Source organism: Rhea pennata, chromosome Z, assembly GCF_028389875.1.
Source record: "Rhea pennata isolate bPtePen1 chromosome Z, bPtePen1.pri, whole genome shotgun sequence".
NCBI lineage: Eukaryota > Metazoa > Chordata > Aves > Rheiformes > Rheidae > Rhea > Rhea pennata.
In genome coordinates this window covers 69,299,806-69,322,247 of record NC_084702.1, presented here as the reverse complement: position 1 = coordinate 69,322,247, position 22,442 = coordinate 69,299,806, and the positions used below count along the sequence as shown (strand labels likewise).

General features: G+C 38.9%; 1 protein-coding gene across 1 annotated transcript; it reads right to left on the bottom strand.

Annotated features, from left to right (window-relative positions):
- Nucleotides 1–4,057: 4,057 nt before the first annotated feature.
- On the bottom strand, nt 4,058–19,259 carry C1QTNF3 (C1q and TNF related 3). Its single transcript, XM_062599994.1, has 6 exons — nt 18,520–19,259; nt 13,299–13,410; nt 10,597–10,751; nt 7,729–7,858; nt 6,213–6,312; nt 4,058–4,822 (listed from the first exon to the last, which is right to left on the bottom strand). Exons 1-6 carry the CDS (start codon nt 18,805–18,807, stop codon nt 4,663–4,665), a joined length of 945 nt encoding a protein of 314 aa, XP_062455978.1. The 5' UTR covers nt 18,808–19,259; the 3' UTR covers nt 4,058–4,662.
- Nucleotides 19,260–22,442: the final 3,183 nt, after the last annotated feature.

Here is a 22,442-nt window from a genome sequence, read left to right as displayed (position 1 = left end):
ACTATTGTTTGTGAGTTGTTTAGTCCCGTCATTAATTGAGTGAAGTTTTGGCCTCACTGCAGTCAATGAGCTTTGCAACTAACTTCCGCAGTGTCAGAAAATTTAGTTCCTCAGTTAAAGTAGGAGAACTAATTACTGATGTCTTGACAATGACTTCTATACTGTGAACTTTTACTCCTGTAGCTGAACTAAAACATTATTTTTTTATTTTGAGTTATAGCTTATGGTATTACTATGCTTTTTTGATGTAGATGAAGAGACTTTGGCCAATAACTTTATATAGCTAGTCTTTATATTGGCTAATAAGTAGAAAATAAAGATTTTCCTGCAAGTTCTAGGACTTCAGGTCCACTATTTTATGGCTCTGAAAACTCTAGGCTAAGGTATTCCCAAATTTCATTTGCTTGGATACAGAACCTCAGCTCTGTGCTCGGCACCACAAATGTCCAGGGAGGTGCATCTGACAATTTACCTGCCATTTTGAAATAATTAGAGTACCTCCATTCTACAGTTTGGCAATCCTGTCCTAATTTCTTTTCAGTGAGACATTCCTGCTGGACAATGTCATCTGCAGCATTCATCATAGACAGTTTTCCCAATATTGCTAGTGCAATTGGTTGATATGCCTTTGTTTTCATGAACTGTTTCCATCACCCTACCAATGAGCAATTTATATGAGCTTTGGCTATAGTCTGAAGATAACTTAATTCATTACAAATTCACATTCTTGTTTATTTTGTGTCCCTTTGATAATTTGAGAAAGCAAGCACTGACTTTTCTGAGAGGGTCTTAATCTTCTAATTCTAATTATGTGCTTCTGAGAAGCACATAATCTTAGAGGGAAGAAAGCATTGATCTGAAATGATGCACTATCTGAAAGATTTTATTTAAAATAATGATAATTTAACTCATTTATTGCTTAAAAAATGAACAGCAACAAATTAATTTCCATCCAGCAATTTCAGCTGCAGATCAAGACTTTTCCTGTGATAGAATGGCACAAACTCTGAAGTCCCATCTCCTGCCCTGAAGTTCCAGTCCTCGAGGTGGAACACACAATTAATTCTCTTTAACTGTAGTATGCTATGAGGGCCTGGAGTATTTTTCTTTCAAAGAATCATTAAGATTAGAAAATGAAGCTCTCAGAAGTTTAAAAATGCTGAAATTAAGGTTGCTCTTGCAAATATAATTCTTGTTTTTCCTTTCATACTAGTGTGTTCCATTGTTTATAGTGACCCTGCTTCATTAACTATACTTTTGGGTGAAGTCAGTGAATGGAGCTGTTCAATATTTGTCTTCTGTTACCACATTCCAGTATGTGGTCCATGCCTTACTCATCAAGCACTATCTAACTGCTGCAGGGAGAGGCTAAGAAATAGCATATGACTATATAATGGGAAGAACATATGGTGAGACACATTCAGAGGAAACATAAGCTAAGATGTCCAAGATGGTTTTAACATGGATATTTCCAGTCTTGGGTTTGTAACAAAGCAATTCTTTTAAAACACTATTTTTTTGTGGAATTTCTCAAGTGTACTGAATTGTTTCCAGAAAAACAGAAGGATGAAACTCCATTTGTGCAAATCTTCACCAGTTAACACAAGAAACCTCTTCTGCATCACCTGAGTTTTGTTATTCTGTGTGTGTATTCATGGACCTTGTCCTGCCCCGTTTAAAATGCATATGCACAATATGGAGCCTCTTCCACCATTACCTTTGCAATCTCCATGGCAGAATCAAAGAACTGGATTTTATTGATCCAGCGGTAGAAAACAGGGACTTTGACACATAAACCACACAAGATATCACCTATTTCAAAGTGAAGGACAAGAATCTTTGAAAAGGGAACATATTTTTTTGAGCCTCAGCTAAAGAAGCAGCTTTTGATTATGAACAGCAATGCAAAGACAGCTATTATTCGTAAACATTTCTGAGAATAAATATGCATTCCATCTGATTTACTGAATATAAAAAAATAATTTTGAGGGACAAGAATACATACAGAGATTTTAACATCAATAGCTATATTTTGAAGGACCTTTAAAATTAATATCTAAGTTAATAATTTATTTATAAGGTATCACAACAGTCAGCAGAGACTGCATGCAGTAACTTTACAGAGAAAATATCGTAGACATTTCATGTGAGGTTGAACCTTGATGTAAAAACGTCTTAGCTTTAACCTTAAAACTGAGACCGAACCATGGTTTGTCAGAAACTTTCAGGCTGATTCTCAGTTGCCTTCCACCCTGTTTCAGCAGGGAAAGGTGTACAAAGCTTGTGAAAACAAAATAAAATGAGAATGGCAAAACCTGGCATTCTTTTGTACCATGGTCATTTCCAGAGAAAATATAAAGGATCTTGAAATGACTGTATGTATCCTATGTGACCAGTTTGTAAGTGCTTTATTCTAGTCAGAATGAATTAAAGTGGTCATACCATAAAGGAGAATGAAGCCCCAATGGAGGCCTTAGGGATTTAAATTTAAATATATAGAGGTATACGTGTGTGTGTGTGTGTGTGTGTGTGTGTGTGTGTGTGTATAAAAATAAATATGTTGTTGACCCTTAGTAATGGTTTTCTCCAGTTCGGTAGCAAAATGAATGCTTAGGAAATGTGTTAAGGATACATTCCCACAGTCTTTAAATAGTAAAGGTGCTTGGCTGATCTCAGATAGTGATAGTAAATACAGATGTGAACAAATCATTATAGTTTTACAACTAGTAAACTTTATTGGGTAAATGTATGTTTTACACAGTAAGCAAACATTCCTAACACAACGAGAAGTATTTTTTTTCAAGATTTTTCTTACTGTGAAAGTTAGCTCATTATGCCATGTATCACATAGGCTTTGTGCACTTACTCCAAAATAATAACATTATCTGATTACCTGGTGGGTGGATTTTAGTTTGAAGGCATGCCAAAATGTCCCTAAAATGCTTATTGAACTAACATGGCCTTAGGATTTGAAAGTATATATGGTACAAACCTGCCCCAAATTCATAAAGAGAAAATAAAGTCATTAGAAGATAGTTCATTAAAATTGATATTTTCAGTGGTTGATGCATGAAACTAAAAAAGTCACAAGTCATAATCATCAAGTATCAGCATGCATTTTTCATCACAAGATGTTGTTTACATGAACTAAAATTATACAAGAACATACAAATTCTTAGGGCAGATTTTGGGTTTTTTTTACTCTATTGTACTGGTAATGGTATCTTTATCTTATATAAAACAAGTTCAAATAAATATTGAACAGAATGTACACTGGTCCTAATCTCACCTACTTGTTACATATTAATGTCAGGGAATGTCTGGTGCAAATTCCTGTTAAAATGTAATTTATCTTTTGTTAGTTTTTATGTGGAGAGCCAGAATGTGCAGAAAATAAACACAATCAAACCTCAGTATTTCTGAAGCCTATTTGGTGCTGATAGGTTCATTCTTAAATAAAAAATAGCAAGGTAGGATTTCAGATATTTAAATTTTGAAAAATTGATGGGCAAATATTAATGCTAAAGAATGGTCCAGTTTACTGTGAGCAGAACTTCTAAGCTAGCCAGTGTTTCCTTTCAGAAATCAAATATTGAACTAGCTATGAATTAGCTATGGCTTTGCCAGGCTGCAATTTCTTTTCCTGAAATACTGGCTCTAGGCAGGCTGGTAGGCAAACTGATCAGCAACTTCACTGTTAAGTAAATATGCAGTATAACAACGTATATCCTTCTAAAAGAACTCCAAGCTCCACACAGCCTGTGTTTCTCTGTATGTGTGTGCTGCCAACAAATTCCCAGCATCTCAGCATCTATGGCTCTGCCTTGACACCCTGCATTCAACTACATCAGGTTTTAAAAATCTGAAGGCTAGGAAGGAACATTATGGTTCCCCTGTCTGGCCCATGCACCCTGCTGGCTAAATTCCCTTAGCTTTAAGCTGCTATTAAGGCTAGAATTACTACCACTTTTTCTTTCTTTCTTTCTTTTTCCTTTTTTCTTTTTTTTTCTTTTTTTTTTTTTTTTGAGAGAGAGTAAATATATACTAAAAATCTACAAAAAAATGACATCAGATATACCTTCAGAGGTTTGAGATGGCAATGCAATAAACCTGAATTCTTGACATCATTATTTTCACATTTTTTTCTCCTGTTTGTAAAATTCTTTCTAGGCCAGTAAAAACTTCTTCCTCTAAATCTGCTCTCAGCTGAGCTTATTTATCACTTATTCAGGCCTGTTTCCATGATGCAAGCTTAAGTGAACACATAAAAAGAATCAAATAAAGTAACAAAAAATCATGACTCCATTCTTCAATTCCTGATGTATACGTAAGTATATTTACAGACAAAATTGACTTAACTGCACAAACTGCTCTCTAAATCATCCTTTGCCTTTGTTTTTCAGTTGTTTTGGTGAAGAGAGCAATAGCAACATTTAATGGTTCATTAGATGCAACCTAGATGTTAATATATCTTCTGTGAATCAGTAATTTTGTCAGCTACCCAATGTATTCAGCTCATCTCTGATACACAAATTGCAACATACTGCATCAAAACAAGCCTTCTTCATCTTTTTTGTGGTAATGCTATTCCACAGTCCAGAGAAAAATACCAGCTCAAAAAAAGAGGTTTCCTCAAGTGAGTATTTTTGCTTGTTTCTTTTTTTACTTTGTTTCAAAAAGAAGAAACCCAGCAAAGGTGGAGAAGCGTTGATGGTCCCCATGGAGGGCTCCGTTTCCCATCCGCAGCCAGACTTCATCTCCCTTGGCAAGTTTTAGCACCGCACTGTTTCCTGAAGTGTCTGCTTTCCCTTTTGATTCATAGCTAAGGATGAATATTTTACAACAATTCAGCTCTTTCTTTGTTGACAATGAGCAAGCAAATAACTTGAAAAAAAGTCCAAGAAAGCACAATGTTATCCTAGGCAAAATTTCCCTCCAAGGCTCGCTAAAACCTTTTATCCTCTCTGCTTGAAAATTTTGCATTTGATCTACTAGTCAAATTTTGCACCTCATTTAAGGCCATCAATTCATTCCTTTCTGAAATTCTTGAAGTTTAACTTACTCAGATTTTATTTAGAGCAACAGAACAAATTTATTGTTTAGAATGAAACTCTGCTCATTATTCACAATACTCTGGATTTCTCATTATACTCCTTTTTTCCCTTGGATTCATCCTAGCTATTTTTACATGCCCATAGGTCAGCAGTCTCATGTAAGCTGAGTAAGTACCTGCACTCCCTGCTGCCAGTAGACAGAGTTCACGCCGTCCTAAGGCCCTTTGCTTGAACTTAGATCTGTCCAGTGTGGGCTAACCCGCTGACTTTGTGTGTGTGTGTTCGTTTCCTTTCTTCCACTTGTCTTTTCTGACATCAATGCTTCAGGAAAAATAGTTGGGTATTTTTTTTTTGCAAGATCTTAGGGGGGAACAAAATACCCTTTGGAGATGTCTCTGTTACTGGCCTAGACAACTTAAACAAAGCTGCTATCTTTTAAGTGCCTAAAGTCCAATGTGATGAACCTAAACTTTTGTGTGTATTTATTAAGGCTCGAGAGAAAGCTTGATGTTAGCATCAGGTCTGTTGTTAGTACTAAGTGGATAATAATAAAGATATCTTTTTTGGGGGGTATTAATCTGGCTACAAGCTGTTGACTTAGTCCTTACAGAAGTTGCTAGGCTAGAAATGTATCCTGTTCCTGATTATTTTCCAAGTAATCCAAATGATTTTTTTTTAAAAAATGTTTTAAGATATGTTAATAATAAAGCCTGTAAATGGAGCATTATCACTTCTGATTCCTGCAGTTACTTACTCCTTACTACTGCAGTTTAAATGCCCTCTTTTGAAATAACCTGTTTTTTCTAACCTTTGATAAGACTTTTATTAGTTGCTGAACTTTTTATTACTCCCTTTCTCTTATAGGCCATATGAAAATGAGGACATGTTTTAACCATAGGACTCCAACCCTGATTTGCAGTGCTTTCCCAAACTTTAAGGAACATCTGATCAAGAATAAATTTTAGGCACAGGTAGCAGGTATGATCCAAATCTGCAAGTTGTGTAGGGCAAAATACAATACTATTTCTTTGTTGTTTATTTCACCCTAGTGCATTCCTTCGAACAAGGAATAATTTCACATTACTTGCAGTGTGAGAAGGAAACAACATCTGTACAAACGCATCTTCTACGGTGAAAATGGCTTGGCTCTCAACTTACCTATATAAGCTGAAAACAGTATTGCCGTTATGCATCAGGTACACATACACTTCTTCCACATCTTCATGTTTCATCATATTGAAGGTGAAGAAGTACACTCCTGAAAAAGTTTAAAATTTATAATGTTTGCTTCGTAGAGTGAGATAGTCATGCTACAGACTGGTGCTTCTTGCTTAGAAAACCTAACAGCCAAGACCAAATTTGTCTTCTGGTTGTCAGTAGCATTTTGCTCCTGCTTACAGTGTGCCAAAATCTGACTCATTTTTATTCTGCATATGGCAAGGGTTCAGCCACATCCCATTCCAGAGAAATGACAGCAGTTATGTGCATTCAGGACTGCCTATCCCTTCCTTCTCTCCAAAAGGGAAGTTTGCTGGAGACTGAGCCTAGTGACCTCTCTTTCACCTTTTCCTCCTTGCTCACCCTCTCTCATTTATTCCCAAAAGGGCAATCTCCACAGCAGCCCCAGCTCGGTCCCAGAGGCTATCCCAGGTCAGGCAAGGCACGAGCCTTATAGCAGCACCCATTGCTGCACGTCTGCTGCACTGTGTCCTGCGCAATGTGGACATAGCCTTTGCTCTCTGCCCTTGCACAGGCCATCCAGTGCCTTCACCTTTTTCAGCTCTTTGAAAGGCACTATCAGTGCTGTCAGTACAACCACATTATGTGTCACGAGGTCTATGAGACTCCCACAGGAGGAAGGAGAAGCTTCTGGATCCTCAGCAGTGAGGTCTGTAGCATTAATCCTGGAATGGTCTGAGTGCTGTGAGCTTAGCTTTTGTATCAAAGTCCTTAAATCATTGTGGGTCAAACTTTAATGCCCACATATACATTAACCTCAAAAGGAGACATCCGTGAGGAGAATTACACGTACTCCACAAGACGAGTGCCACAGGAAGCTTAGAGGCCTGACTTTCATTTATGCTAATCTCACTTTTTACAGCAGAGAATAAATTAATGGAAGGGTGAGAAAGGCCAAGTGAAGGAAGGTGGTCTTCGGCTTTTCTCAGATGTATTTTTGATGAGGCATGTGGCCATCCATCCCTCATTGCTCCTCCTATACCACGTGAGCTGGGGGATTGACACAGATGAAAAATGACTCAAGAAGAACCTGTAATGCCTCATTTTTAGCCGCATCTGGCCCAGCTTATGGTGCAGCGGGAGTGACAAGAGATAGGAAGAGACGACTGTGAAGCTGCCACTGTGACGTGAAACCATGGCTCTCATCACAGCAGCAGAAGTGCTTAAGGTCTCAGTGCAGGCAGTCCCATTCTCTCCCCAGTGCCGGCCGTGCATCCTCCTCTTGCTTTGGGGCCGGCACTAATCCCACTGGTGAGCCTTCTGCTGGCTTGCTGTGTTTCCAGTCTCACTTTTTCTGAAGGCAAGAGCTATACAGATTATTCCCATGAGCCTCATCAGTGCCTTGTGCAAAGGCACTAGTGTTTTCTCATCGCTATTGGCCATGCTTCTCCCCATAGCTCCCAAAACTGCATTATTTTGTTCTGAAAACACTCACCATTCACTGGAGCTCCAAATCTACCAGTCATGACATCAAAGAAATTCCCAACATTGGTTTCGACACTGCTGAAGATGATGCCACTGTTCTGATTACTGAAGTGAGTAGCCATCGAAGCCATGAATGCAACCTACATAAATGCAGTTCCTGTTTAGTGAGTTATTCATGAAATGTGCAAATATAGAGGAATCAGCTACAGAATTTCGTCTCGTATTTGTGGTCTGTTTATTTTCCTGACAGAGATGTTCTTCTAGGGCCTGATCCAAGGCCATTAAACTCCAGTAACAAAACTGCCATTGAATGAAATTGGAAGAGGACTAGCTTCCTTATGTTCAATTGGGCTATTCATGACTGTAAAACTAAGTGTATGGGCAAGTGTTTGCAGGTCAGAACCTTAGTTTGGGATTTTATTTCCCTGAAATTCTCTCTAGAATGATACAACAGAAAAGTGTTATTGAAGCGTATGATGTTTTGCATAAAAATAATGCAATTAATTTTATATGTTCCCCAGTGCATTTAAGCTAGTTATTGCTTTTAATTGAAAATGTGAAATAAATTAGTCATGATAAAATCTATACACCTTAGTATTTCTTGCTAACTACCTTCAGAGATGCATGAAACATATTTATTACGGGTGTCCAAGAAGTAAGTGACTATGATTCAGCAATCATTGCTTTTTCTCTCTTACCAGGTGCTCTTTATTCCTTAGTCAAGATAGAGGGTAGAAATGATCAAAAGAGGAAACTAAGAAAGTGAAAACTGTGCTAGAACTTCGTATTAACTTTCTTGCAGTGAGATGTATTGGGTGTGGAAAATATTTCACAGGAAGCAGTGCAAACCATCCGCCCAGGAATGGTGGGAAAAGGGGTTATCTGATCTGCGAGACTGTGGTTCCCCAGCTGACTGTGGAGATGATACAAGCAGAGTCACTGCATGTGGATGCCAGAAGGCCATGAAGGGACTTGACAAGCAATTTATTTCTGTCTCCCAACTTTTTAGATGAAAAGTGCTCAGTTACAGTTGTTACTGCTCCTCACAAAAGTGAGATTTCAGCTACATAGGAATTTAAAAGAAAAAAAACATAAAAACCCTTCTTTTGATTTCAGGTCTAAACAAGAATGCAACTAAAACAGGCAAAATCAAATGCAAGTTTGGATCCAACACTGGAAATCATAAGCTGTCGTCTCAGAAATCTGAGGAGCACCAGATGTGAGCTGAAAGACTGGGTGTGTTTTCTTTATCCCTCATGGATGCATTTACCGTAACAGCAAACTCTTAACTTCTTGCTTCTCAGCCAGGATCACATCAAAGTTCATCATGTGTTAAAGAAAGCAGCTGCAATGGCAGCTTGATGGATTTTATTACTTTTTGTCTAGATTCCATTTCACATTCTCTTGACCTCAAACTACTTTTCTTGGGCTCACCAGAAGAATTGAAAAAGGTATCTTTTCTTCCTACGTCTCATTTTGAAGTAGCAGATCAGCATGGGTACAGATGTCTTTCAGAATAATCCTGTACTTAATGGTACTGTTTTCAGAAATGTTTTCTTCTCTCCCTAACCCTTTTCTAAAATTCTAAAGCATGATGTTGACAAGAAATTATATGCTTTACTCTGAGCAGAATTTTTAAGCACATCTGTTAAATACAATGAAAGAATTTTACTTTAAAGCAAGTATTGCGATATGAGCCTTTGCTTTTCATCACCTTTCATTATTCAGTATTTAATTAAATCAATACCACTAACTTGTGGTTAGGAAAAATACTTGATAGCACATTTTAAAATTGCAGAAGTATCTATGTTGAATGTAATTACAACAAATATATCTTTTAAGATATTCAGCTATAATACTAATCCTAGTTAATTCTTTTAAGAATGCTAAAATAATTCTGCTCTATCACAAAAATCCATTAAATTTGGAAACTATTTTCAGGCTGAAATTTATTTTGTGCAATTATCCCATCTCCATGCAACCCAGGGCTGAATATGCAAATACACACAATGCCAAGAAATTCAAAGCAATTTTTCCCACATTGCAGGCAGGTTGATTTACTGGTAACTTTGCTGTTAATTTTCATGCCTATTCTGAAGAGATGAAGAATCCAAAAGCTATGCAATTAGGTTAACACAGCAGTGAGCCCAAACAAATATACCCCCCCCCCCAGCAGAGCTGACAGCTCAGGTCTGCACCCACATTATCATGCTCACGTAGGTTTTGGATAGCTCAATCACAGAGAGAACCTACCTACTTCTCCCTTACAGCAGCTGTAAGGAAATAACCTATGTAGTTCAGAGCAACATTTCTAAGGTGCTGAGATATTTAAAAACACAGATAGCTACTGAGGGGCATTTTTCAAAACCTAAAGACTCTGGACTCCACTCAAAGGTTTTGACTCAATACTTTTGAGGATTTGGATATATATCCTGCTGTAGATCTCACAGGGCCTGGCAGACCTCAGAAGTGTGGGGCTGAGTGATGCCTTTACTGTTCTCTCATGCCCTAGGAAGTGCAGAGATGTATATGTGATACAGCTTAATGGGGAAATGATGGTCCCTTTTACTTTTCTTTAATGATCCAGATATTGGCTTTCTGCCCTAAAAGGGAATAGTGTATGCTTCTTCCTGCTCATTTCACAGCTGGATTCTTACTCTGAGGAAAGACTAAGTCCTGGTGTCTTTCTTTTCCAGGAAGATCTAGCAGAGCACATTTCTCAGTCCTGACGAGTGCTGTATGTGTCATTCTAGACTGTATTCACTTACAGATGAATTTACTTCACAGGTATTCTACAGTCATCAGACACAGTTTTTCAGAGGAGAGAACTCCATAACACAAGCAGTGCTGCAGACAGCATGAGCCAGGGATTTTGTACCTGCAGCTCTGGAGGAATCCCAGGGTAACCCTTCTCGCCTTTGGGTCCGTGATGGCCACGCTCTCCCCTTGGTCCCATGTCTCCTTTGTCTCCTTTCTCACCTTTGGCTCCTTCCTGGCCTGTTGCTCCATTATTTCCATTGTTTCCATGATTTCCTTAAAAGAAACAGAGCTTTCTGTTTGACTTAAAGAACTTCATATAATGTATTCTAACTGATACCTGTAATGGGGTCCTTTCCCACCAGTTCACAGCACATGTGCTTTTCAGTGTCATAAGACCCATAATGAGCTGCCAGTGGACAAGCTGTGTGTTAAGCTGGATGTTAAAATTTTGATGAGCAACTTTCCCAAAGGAGATGCAGTTGTGTTTAAGAGTTAACCCTCATGCGACCTTGGTGTTGCTGTACAAACTGCAGGTGTCTTAGGTCCCTGTGCTGGTAGCTGTAGGACTAGGCATTTGTGTGGGAAGAAATCTCAGCAGATGCAAGGCTCTGAGAAAGCAAAGGCCACTGCCCAGCGGGACACGTCAGATAGTCCGTGTGGGCGCTTCTACTTTTCCTTGTGTGTAAAATCTTGTTTCCTGCTGCTTTCGTACGATAATTTGGAGGCATATTTTGCTGTCTTTAAAATACATCTTGCAAATGTAGAATGGCAGTAACCTTAACTAGTTAAAAGACACTTGAGGGTCTACATTCTCAGGGTGCAGGTTACCTTGAAGCGGTTGACTGGTCATTCTTAGACTTAAAGAAAGACAAAAGTCCTGTAATGAAGCTTTTCTGAAGTGGTTTCATATAAAAGATTTCTGCATCTGCAGTATTACTTCCTGATGTTTACTGAGGAAATTACTGAGAAAATGTTGGTGACTGACAAAATTTTAAAGCTGGATAGAATAACCGAATAATTACTATGCTTACCTGAAGCAAGATCCTGACCTTAAGTTAATAACGAAAGGGATTAGTTAATGTAATCATAGATCTAATTCTACTGAATTGAAACAAGATTCATTGCAGCTCTGCTTATTCTTTGATGCAAAATGATTAGTTACTCTAACTGTAAATGTACAAGAGGAAAGTATTGTCTGAGGTCAAATCTAATGAGTAAGTGATTTTTCAAAGTTTTTGTATTGAGAAAAAAATTGGCACCAAACAAGGAAGCTAAATGATAGGTGTAAATAAGTGGATTTTTGTTTGAATGGAGAAATCAATAGCCTTTAAAAATTAAAAGAATGCTCCTTCATATAAATCAAGAGCCACTTCTCTGTTTAGAACAGAAGTGTGCAAGCAATATTTGAATCAATCAAGTGAAGTGCAGCTGCTGTCATTTCCCTTAGGTGTGTAATGATACAAAATGCAGCAGATGAAGGAGACAGAGATACGTCCAGCTGCAGAAGGATGCTATGGAGGAAGCATTTGTGGTGTCTTTTGGCAGCATGAGGGTGCAACTGAGTTACATTCTCACACGAGGGAAGAGCAAAGCTGAGTCTGTACTGTGCCCAGATATGGCCACAGCAGTGTACTGACTGGCAGTCCCAAAACTATGGGCATAACACAACATATTCTCTCACTTCTAAGAAGCCAACTCTTTGTTAATACATAGAGCAGTATTTCAGCATAAGAAGCCTCACTATTACATTTTTCCTACATCTGTAATGATCAATACTACTATAAAGGACAGATGCATGAAATAAATTGTAGCATATAGCAGGCTAATGCCAAATATACCTGATACCTAATTATGCTTAATAGCAAAACATGTCAGAGTAACAGTTTATTTCAGTATTTTTCCAATCTGAAGCTAATTCTTTAAACACTTCATTTAGAACAGTAAGTCAGATATACCCATTATTGGAAGATGGTTCTCTCATAGTATCTAAAGTCACCTTAAGGAAAGATTCCTTCAATTTTTTCTATGTGGTTATCTGTTGCCTCTGTTAACTGTAAGTAAATTTTTGAGCCAGATGGATAATGAAATAGTATTTTTACTGTAGTAACAGGAAGAGAAAGGTTAGGAAGATGAGACAAATCTGTCAATCAGTGGCATGTTCATTTACCTTACACATCTGCTTTAGAAATGATCATTTCATGAAGGTAACAGCCATATCAAACTTACATCAACATACAACTATCTTTTTCCCTTCTGCAGGTTCATCTTTTTCCATATCAATTACTAGACCAAATTATACCCTTTTCTTATGTATCCTGTTATTCTATGTGCATTTTTATATTATGGAAGGCAACAAGAAAGAATAGAAAGAAGAAATTTCCATGAGAGAATAGAGCATGCACGTCTCTGTAAAAATTTGGTTTGCAGTACACTAGGTAAAAAGTCTCCTAAATGTAACACAGTTTAGCATTGCGGTATATTTAATGCAATATTTAAAAGCAATAGTCGACCCAAGGGAACAAGTTCTCCCAACTTTAATGGAAGCTTCATGCAGCTTTAAGAAGAGAGAACAGTTTGGCCTAGAAATGCAAAAAGACTACTTTCAATATGAATTTCTGAAAGCTGAATTTTATTACCAAATCATTTTTCACTGGAGTAGACTTTATAGTATAACTGAAAGCCCCTCTCTTCCCCACGAAATTACAGAAAAATCTGTTTCCAAATCTCTCCCCAAATTCTGATGTTCAGACCATTCTCACAGAATATCCTGAATTTATAGCCGGCAAGCAGACTGGTGAAGAATGAATTAAATGTCTTTACCTGGCATCCCAGGGGGCCCGGGAGGTCCTGGGGGCCCTTGGTAGAGTCGAACTCCAAAATCACCACGGCAGCAGGTACTGCAGTCTGGATTCTGTGGTCCCGCTTGTGGGGGCTAAGTGCACAAAAATGGGTTTTAAATAACTCATTCATGGAATGCATCAATCATATGCATGTTGGTTACAGGGTCTTCATTATATATTCTCAGTTTATATATTTGCATAAGTTTTCAAAACTCTTCTTATCTGGACTAAAATCTCCCATACTTGGGCTTCCCCAAAGATGTTATTTTTGGAAGATTTAAGAAAAAAGCTCTTCAAGTATTCTAAGAGCTATATGATCATAAAAAAGCTAACGTGTTAAAAAATGGGAGATTTGGCAGTAAAATAATACTGAGTAATGAAAGTTAAATGGATATATCAGTTAGGTTCCTATCCTGCTTTTCACTGATCCCAGATTTCAGCAAAGACCCCTTGTTGACAAACAAGCCTAAGTGCAATGAGTAGCAGGAAAGAGGGGCCTGCCTTTGGCCTTCAGCAATGAGCTGTCCTCTGCTAAACATTGAGAAAACTGGGTCGGATTGACAGGAGGAGATGTACAAAGTTGTTCATGCGGCAAATACCCGCTAATGACCCCAGACTTGCATATTTACAGGCTATTAAAGTTAAGAGAATCTACTGAAGTGCCAAGGTACTTGAGAAAACTCAAAATGTCCATGAGGCATGCTGAAATGGACATTTGATTATTTATAGTTGTGGATGTGTGATTATGAAAATATGTTTATATGATGAAGCATATAGCACCTAAATAAATAAATTAATGTGTTCATAATATGCATCTTAGCTACTGTAATAATAGTTTGATAATAGTTTTTTTCATGGCTTTTCTTTCCCAAATTACTGTATTTAGACTAATGGATTCTCATTTAGTTCTGGTTAGATTTTGTAACTAGGCTGTCATGTTGATTTAGCAGTTACAAAGCTTTCAATGGTCAGCTGAGGTAGAGGTCCTGGGTTTTATTTTATTTTTCTACCACCTTCTCATTTTTCCTTCTTTGCTGCTTTTTCCTCTACAATTCTTTGCTATTATCCTGAGGTACAGATCTGCAGTGCTTAAATTCTGCAGGGGGATAGTCACACCAATCTGACTGCTATTTTTTCCTAATCATTCTCCTATTTATCTTCCTTTCCTCTCTTTCCACTGTTGTTCTTTATCACCCTCAAATTACTTGCCTAATGCAGACCTACTGGTTTAACTGCAGCAAATGAGCCCCTGGTGAGCTGTGAACAGCCAAATAAACATATAGCTGCACTGTATTCCTACCCTTGAGGCTACCAGCTGGCTTGATCTGAAACGTTGAAGCTTACTGCTCATCTTTTGAATGATGATAAGCACATCCCCCAAAAGTCATTAGTTTCAAAAGGCTCAGGAATTTATGTTTTTGGATATAGAAAAACATCTTTTATGCAATGGCTCTGATGGATCAGACACACGCAGTGTTCAGCTGGAAGCACTGATGGCAGAGTTGCCACAAGGAAAAAGGCCAGACAGAGAGCTCAGAAAGCAGGCTTCGTGTTTAAAGAGGCATGGAAACATTAACAACTGCCAGTGGTCAGAAGGGCTTTGGATTATGGGTTGTTGGTCAGTCCTATGCTTTTTACTTTAATTCCAGATAAGGGCTATATTGTATGAGAAGAAATGAGTTCTATCTGCTGGACTGTCTGTTCCTGAAGGACCCATCTGTATCTTTTTTGCTGTCTTATTTCTCCTAGCTGTTAGGAAGGACACAACAGACAATTTCCAGATGTACAGGTCAAACCTTTCCTAATATGAGATAAGGAGTAGCCCTGCTTTCAGCTAGTTTTCCATCCTTGAAGAGGATCCAAGTGCATGAGGACTGGAATTACACAAATGTTTTGCACCTCCTGGAATGCTAATGTTCAATGTTGAGCTGAGCTGGAAATCTGCAGCACTTTTTGAACAGTGCTTGATATTCCTGGTAAGTGGGAAGGCCAACTATAGAAGCATCTGTCAAGAGCAAACAGAACCAGCCTAAAAGTATCCAATGCTTAGAGCTGTAGATTATAGGTAAGGAAAAGCATGAGTCCAGCAAACTGGATTTCCTGTATCAAAAAGAAGTCTTACTCAAGTGTGTAAGGCTTTCTCTGCAGAGGTAGCACTTGTTTCCTTTCCCAGCACTCTGAAATCCTGAACAATATTATTAGTTAACCAGCAATGTTGTTGTAACTGATCATAACTAATTTGATGTTATCTCTCTGACAGCTCAATAGGTTATTACATGTGAAAGGGGGCAAGTCCTGCCAGCTTGGTTGTATTAGAAAAGTTCCACTGACATCAAAAAACAACTACTTATACAAGTCGTGAAGTAATATTGACTTATTTTCTTTACTAATCCTTTGACTAGGAGGAAAAATGTTCACAATCAGCTGCCAAGAACAAGGGATATTCACTATGATATTCTAATCTCTAAAAACAGAGAACTTTGTAAAAAGTACATTTAAAGTAAGAATCTGTGCCTAATATAAAATTACACTCAAATGGGACATAAAGATTAATTGCAGCCTACTTGCCAAAGGGGTCCTATGTAGCGATTTGCACATAAATTTTATTGCACAATGAATCATCGTCATTTTTTTTTCCAGAATAGGAATATAATTTAGCAACTTGTGAAATGCATCTGCCACATCCTAATACAGATAAAAAACTAAAAATGAGAGCAGTGAGGATATTTGCTGAACTTCCTTTGATTTATTGGGTAGGAGGCAGTTCTAGGGAGCAGATGGCCTAAAAAATTCCTTTAATTTAAACATGTGATTCAATCAGAATTGGAGAACCAGCCTTCTTTCCCCTTCTTGCTTAATTTTGGGGGTTTCTGTTTATATTGCCTACGACAATACAGAAAAAGAGCAATGTACATCCACCACTCTTGGCTCCTGTGCTGAAAGAGAATTAGCATGCCTCTGTGGGCACCAAAGTCCTCCGTGCCCCTTCTCCTGCAAAGGAATAAACAAACCACCAAAATTCAGGGCAAAAGGCCAATAGGCAGCGGGTACTTTGAAGGAGGAACATAAGGAGGAACGTGTCTGGCTTTCCTCGTTAGTTAAGAGTACTAGAGTGCTTGAGAAATGCACATTATATTTTTCAGAAGTTACCAGCAGCACAGAAACTGGCCTTTTACCCAGTGCAGCAAAGAAAAATGCTATTGCGTCTTTGGCACAGTGGTGAATGGGATGTTTAATACACTTCAGCAAAAGGGTCAAATTCTCTAGTCTGAGCTAAGATAATCAAGAAAGCAGGGATTTTAGGGATGAAACTTTTTCGTACAGAGCCTGGGTGTTTTCAGTTGTTGCAGTTGCCAAACAGCTTTCAGATAGCTCAAGGAGAAGGGAGAGGTTTGATATAATTTAAAACATGTCCCTGCCACCTTTGCTCCCCCTCTGCCTGGAAACCCAGGGAGTCTCAAGATGGAAAATACCTATTGCATCAGCCACTGTGTGATGGATTATCCCTGTTGTGCATCTGCTAATGCTCCATTTCATTTAAGTAAGCCAAAAATGGCATCATTTCCCCAGCAAAGATTGCTTCCTAGAGACGAGACCAGCGGGTAAATGACCTGTCATCAGCTGTACTCAGGCTGGCTGGGCTCAGTTTTAATGTCACAACTTCTTCCCCATGAGACAACTGCTAACACATTGTACTGAACTGCCTAATGAGAGACACAGGCACCCCAAAGATTGCAGCGGCACTTTGTGTCTGAGGGAGAATTTGACCTTTAACAAAATCATCGTTTTATATTAAATCCTGCATTATCTGAAATTATGTTGAAGTCAAGGAGAATCTTCTTTAACTTCCACCTCTGTAGGGTCTGTAGCATGCAGCTGCCGTGCTCTTTGCAGTCTCTATGCAGTAAAGAGGAGCACACACAAACACACACTAGCTGGCTCATTGGGCTATATATCTGATTGTTCACACTGTTCATACACTGTAAGAGCAATTTAACATACCCACAGTTAAATACCTATTTTTGTGAGTGGATTGGAGGAATGTGTAACTCCCACCCAAGAAATCCGAAATGTAATACACTGCAAAATTTAACTACAGGGAATGTAGGGGTGTATTCAGTCTATTCCAATACTTGGAAGTGTTTCAGTTCCTTAAGCTTAGCACAGTACTAAAATCAAATCTTTCTGTTTATCATGAAGTAGGTTATTATTCAATGCTCATCCACATGCCCCTGATTTTCTGAACTCAGAATATCATGATTACGTCTGAAAAAGTTGTAAAACACAAATGCTAACAGGCAAATTATACAGAGTTCAATCATTTGTATCAGAAATAGGAACAAAACATTCACATTATTGCTTCGAAAAGAATACCAATCACCAAAAACTTTACTTGAACAGAATTTCATTTTGCCTAAAGTTAGAAAAAGCTTCATCTTCTCTCCTTCATAGATTTACCTTTAGATTTTGATTGCAGTATTTTACGTATAATCAAATGATGCAATTTTCATTAGCTGTGAGCTAATGACTATAATATATAAATTGCCATGTAAACAGCATAAAAAGAGCTCCAATTTAAAAAGCAGGCACTACAGCTGATTTAGAAAACATTTCATTCCAAATGTTTTTTCCATTGAAACTGAAAGTCATTTTGATATATATCATTACTAAATCTACTTGGATCTCAGATCAAACAGGCATCAGTGCCTTTTTTTTTTTGAAGCTATTCTTTAGAATAATAATTGTGAACACTGAGAATTTTATTGTTTGTCTCAAGCTCCAAAGAATGTATTTTCTATACATAATTTTCAAGTAAACTTATTCTCTGCTATTTGAATCCTTCCAAATATTTCTGCAAATTCCATAATTTTCCTTCACATCCAAGTGAGTTAATAGAGTATAAAACTGTAATATATTAAAAAAGAAATACTCTGAAATAATTAAGAGACTCTATATGACAATACACAATTGCACAGGATCAGAGTTTCAGCAAAACAAAGGGCTGCTGTGCATGTTGGTAACAGTGTCCCAAAACACTGCTGGTTCTACCAGTTCATTAAAAGATTCTATAAAGCAACCCGGCAGGATACAGACCAACAAACAGCTTTAATAAAATTCATTTCATAAATATATCACTAATAATCTTAGAAAAAATATCTCATTAGCTTTAAAGTTATCTTTAAAAGATTAATTCAGAGTACCTGGACTCTATCTGAGGTAGTCAGTTCTACATCATCTACCTCTGGTCTCAGGACTTTTTGGTCTGTAGAAGTGCTATTAGCAACAGTCCACTCTATAAGTTGACTCCGCTGTTTCAATATTTCCCTGCTTCTGGAACCTTTATGGCCAGTCTGGTGGTGACTTTGCAATACTTTGGCCACTGGTTTATAAGATCTTCTGCTCACCTCCATGTATTCATCTTGACACAGGCAAAATGGAAGAAAAAATAAAGCCAGAAGATGCCAACTGATGAAATCCTTCTCTGCCATGTTATTCAAAATAATTTCTCAGGAGTCCAGCAAATGTCTTGCAGAAGGAGAACCTCTTTGCAGCACCAGGAGTTATGTGGTCCTTTCGGCTTTTCCACTAGTAAGCCTGGCACTGAGACCGGTACCAGGTTTTATATGGTTGTGTGCAATAAATAAAATGAAAAATGCCAAACTGACAGGATCCTTCATCCAAAATCAGTCATGCTTCTTTAAACAAACCAGGCATTATTCACCACCTCACCACCACAAGGAAAATTGATTTGTATGCTGGAAATGGCCACAGCATTTAACGGACTCCCGTGGTTCCTATTTGGGGGCATTAAAAAATGTAGCACCTTTTCTTTGGCATGTTTTTGTTTAAGTGTGAAAAAATGTGATGGAAATGGAGAACATGTGGCTAATGGTTTACGTTCCTTGATTAGACATGGAAAGGCTGTGAATTCACACTCTAAAATGTCTTTTGGACACAGTCACCTTCCTTATTTGCCAGGAAATTCGCACACACAACTGCGTCAGCTCAGTCTGAAAATTCTTCCAAGAGCAATTAGGAAACAAAAGCACAAGAGGAGCTTTTGCATATGATTCTGACCCAATGGCTGTTTCTGACTATGCTTTTCATTCAGTAAAAGAAAAATATTGAATTTCTGTCAGTTGGCCAGCAGTGGAAGGAGACAGGGTAAGTAGCTCTGAAAAACTGGGTTGAATTCAGATTCACAGAGCCCCATTTCTCAGCATTAGTTCAACCTACTCAGCCAGGCAAGATTTTTTCCCTGGAGTTTCTAGTATTTTGCTAAATGCAATTGCCAAACCAAGTTTTATTTCTTCGCTGCCAAGTAAATATAAATTACTGGGGGCTTATTTTATACTAAAAGAATCAAATTATATAGGTATAATAATATCCTTATTATATTTTTTGAACCACCCACTAGTATCCTCCAGAATGCCACAACTGCAGACTACTGTTCGGCAAATGCTTACCCATAGTCTTGCACAACCCACCAGCCTTCCCGAGAGCAAGTAGCTCCCTGCCTGTGAGAAAGACTTAACTACAGGCTACGACAGCATCACTAAAAGCATCAATCCCTGGGAACGATCCCCAGCCCTGCAGTGGGATGGACTGACTCAAACTCAGGTTATTCGGGGCTGACCCCCTGCATTGCATTTGGCTGGGGTTCCTCCAGGATTTTGGTGGTGCTCTCTAAATTACACTCCCCCCTTTTTTTTTACTTTTTTTTTTCTGTTCAGTGTACCTGAGGAAATGCGAGGTTTGTGCTGTAGCTACACTGATTTTCTTTTCTTCAGAGCATAATGCGATGGCTGCACGTCCTAGTGCAGGATGATAGGGAAGAGGGAGCAACATGGGCTTGCTGGGACAGCGTTGGCAGGTTCAGCCATCCAGAAGGCAATATCTGAAGCCAACAATCCACAAATCTCACCTGGACTTCGTTTGGGGAGCAAAAATAGACCATTCACTCCAAAAGAGATCCTGGGAACAAACCAGGATGATACCAACCAGAAGGCCAGAACCTAGGAGTGAAAGAAGGAGCTAAGTTATTTGACAATGTAAAAAGCCTTGAGCGTACCAGAAAGCTATAGCAGCAGAGCATAACCAGCGCAAACAGAGCTAAACAAGGGAACTGAGCTATAGCCACTAAAATGCACCAGCTCCTCCGACTGCAGTGGCATGGGGCTGCTGTCGCCACTTCACTCCCCTGCCTGGGGGCTCTCTGTGCAGTGCCGGGAGAAATAAAGCCTCATCCTAATCCCTGGGAAGTCACAGAAAACCCTCTTTCTGACCTCAGGGAAGGAGCAACAGGCTCAAGCAGCAGGGATTTGGAAAGGGCTGTGGCTGTGGCTGTGGCTGTCTCTCTTTACATTTAAAATGAGCTATAGAAGGGATATTAGTGATCTGAAGGTTCTTCAAGCCCTTGCAGATGCTGAAACAGATGAGTAATTTATGTTTGCTGAACAGGGGGGAGAAAGTGCTGTCTGCTTTATATCCCAGTCCTTTCTGTGGGAGACACCAGGGCAAATCACATCATAGGAGGAGATGTGGGCCGGGGACGTCAGGGGAGGGCGTGAGAAACGCTCAGCCCCAGCACGTCTGCCCAGGGCACACGTGCCAACTAGGTTGTCGGCGTAGGCTTTTGGGCACATTATTTCCCATCGAACAGCCTCCTGAGAGGGATGTAGGGCTGCCCCGGCTGCCCAGGAAGGCAGCCACCTCTTCCAGCCCGATAGCCCTCGCACGGGACACTGCCCACAGCAGCGCAAGCTGTGGCGCAGGAGCAGAGACCTCAACTGCTGCTGGCTCAGCTTTTTTTCTCAGGCACAGCCCTAGGAAGAGAGGCAGAGGGCAGTTTGCACTATTTCAGCCCACCAGCTCAGAAGACAGAGTTACATCTCCTTGCTTTATGCTTTTAATGTTTTTATCTCCTTTTTTTTGCAACTCTACCATCGGGAATCTTAATTCGGTTTCAGTGAGATCTTAAATTCTCAATCCAGATGTTCAGGATCATTAAATACACTGTTCATAGATTAGCCTTTGAGCTTTGCTTCAGTCTCTAAATATTAATTAGTTCACAAATACTCTTGCAGAAGAGGATCGTTAGCCTATGCTTTATGATTACTGAAAATACGATTTATAAAAAAAATGCAAATGCAAATATTCCAGTTATTTCACTGGGCAAGGACAGATGGAAAGGAATTTACTGGAGAGTGAAGCAGGTCTTCTTTAAACATAGTTCCAGATTTTGGAAGCTGCTGCCACCAAAAAGGGGTATATTTTTCAGAGAGAGAGGATTTTCTTGGTAGAAAAAGAATTTGAAAACCCTGGACTCTGTAAAATTGGGAATGAATCAGAGACAAACATTAATTTGTCTTGGCAGTTTATAATTTGATTCAGCAAGTGCTGGGACAGCATTAATGTTTTCAGCTGCCATTAGGGCTTTCATGGCTTTCCAAACTCTGTTCCAGGAGCTTCCTGTGGCAGATGTTTCCAACATGAGTAATGAATATCCACAGCACCCATCTCCCAAAGGGAGGAGGACTAAAACCAAAGAGATTTGGGCTTCAAAGGCCCCATCTATCATTTCATGCAAAAGCTGAAACAAGCATGTTTCTTGGCAGCTATTAGAAAGAAGAAACATTCCCTTCCTCGCTTGCTAATAAAGTCCACCTGGTTCCTACCCATCATTGTTCTGCTGATTTGATGCTACGCACAGTTTTTGCTCCAAATTAATAATAGAGTTTAATCTTTGCTCTTTTATTTCCAATCTTTTGAATAGAATCCCATCTTCATAAACCTGCGCTGCCCATCCTTCCCCTTCATGCCACGGGTAAGGAATAGTTGGCCTACAAAATCACTGTTTACAAGCTGAAACTTTGGAGTCAGAAGCAAAAAGCAATGGAGGAATTGTTTCTCCATTCTCGAGCGCCAACTGACCAAATACACTTATCCAAAGGGACCTGAACCAAATCTAAAATGATACAACGTTAAAATGGCCGTATCTGGAGTTCATTTTGTACTGGAATGAAATACTAAGAATGTTCCACACTCAGAAGAGCAGAGCCTAGTGATCTGGAGATGAGGAAAGGACTGACCTGAAAGGTTAGTTTCTGCTTTTAGTTGTGGC

Excerpts from the sequence above, each read along its gene's own strand:
- C1QTNF3 (XM_062599994.1), bottom strand. The coding sequence starts at position 18,807 with ATGGCAGAGAAGGATTTCATCAGTTGGCATCTTCTGGCTTTATTTTTT. Across the intron at positions 6,313-7,728 it reads ATTTGGAGCTCCAGTGAATG|GAGTGTACTTCTTCACCTTC; the intron begins GTGAGTGTTTTC and ends AAACTTTTTCAG. Across the intron at positions 4,823-6,212 it reads ACTGTTTTCAGCTTATATAG|CTATGAATCAAAAGGGAAAG; the intron begins GTAAGTTGAGAG and ends ATTCATCCTTAG.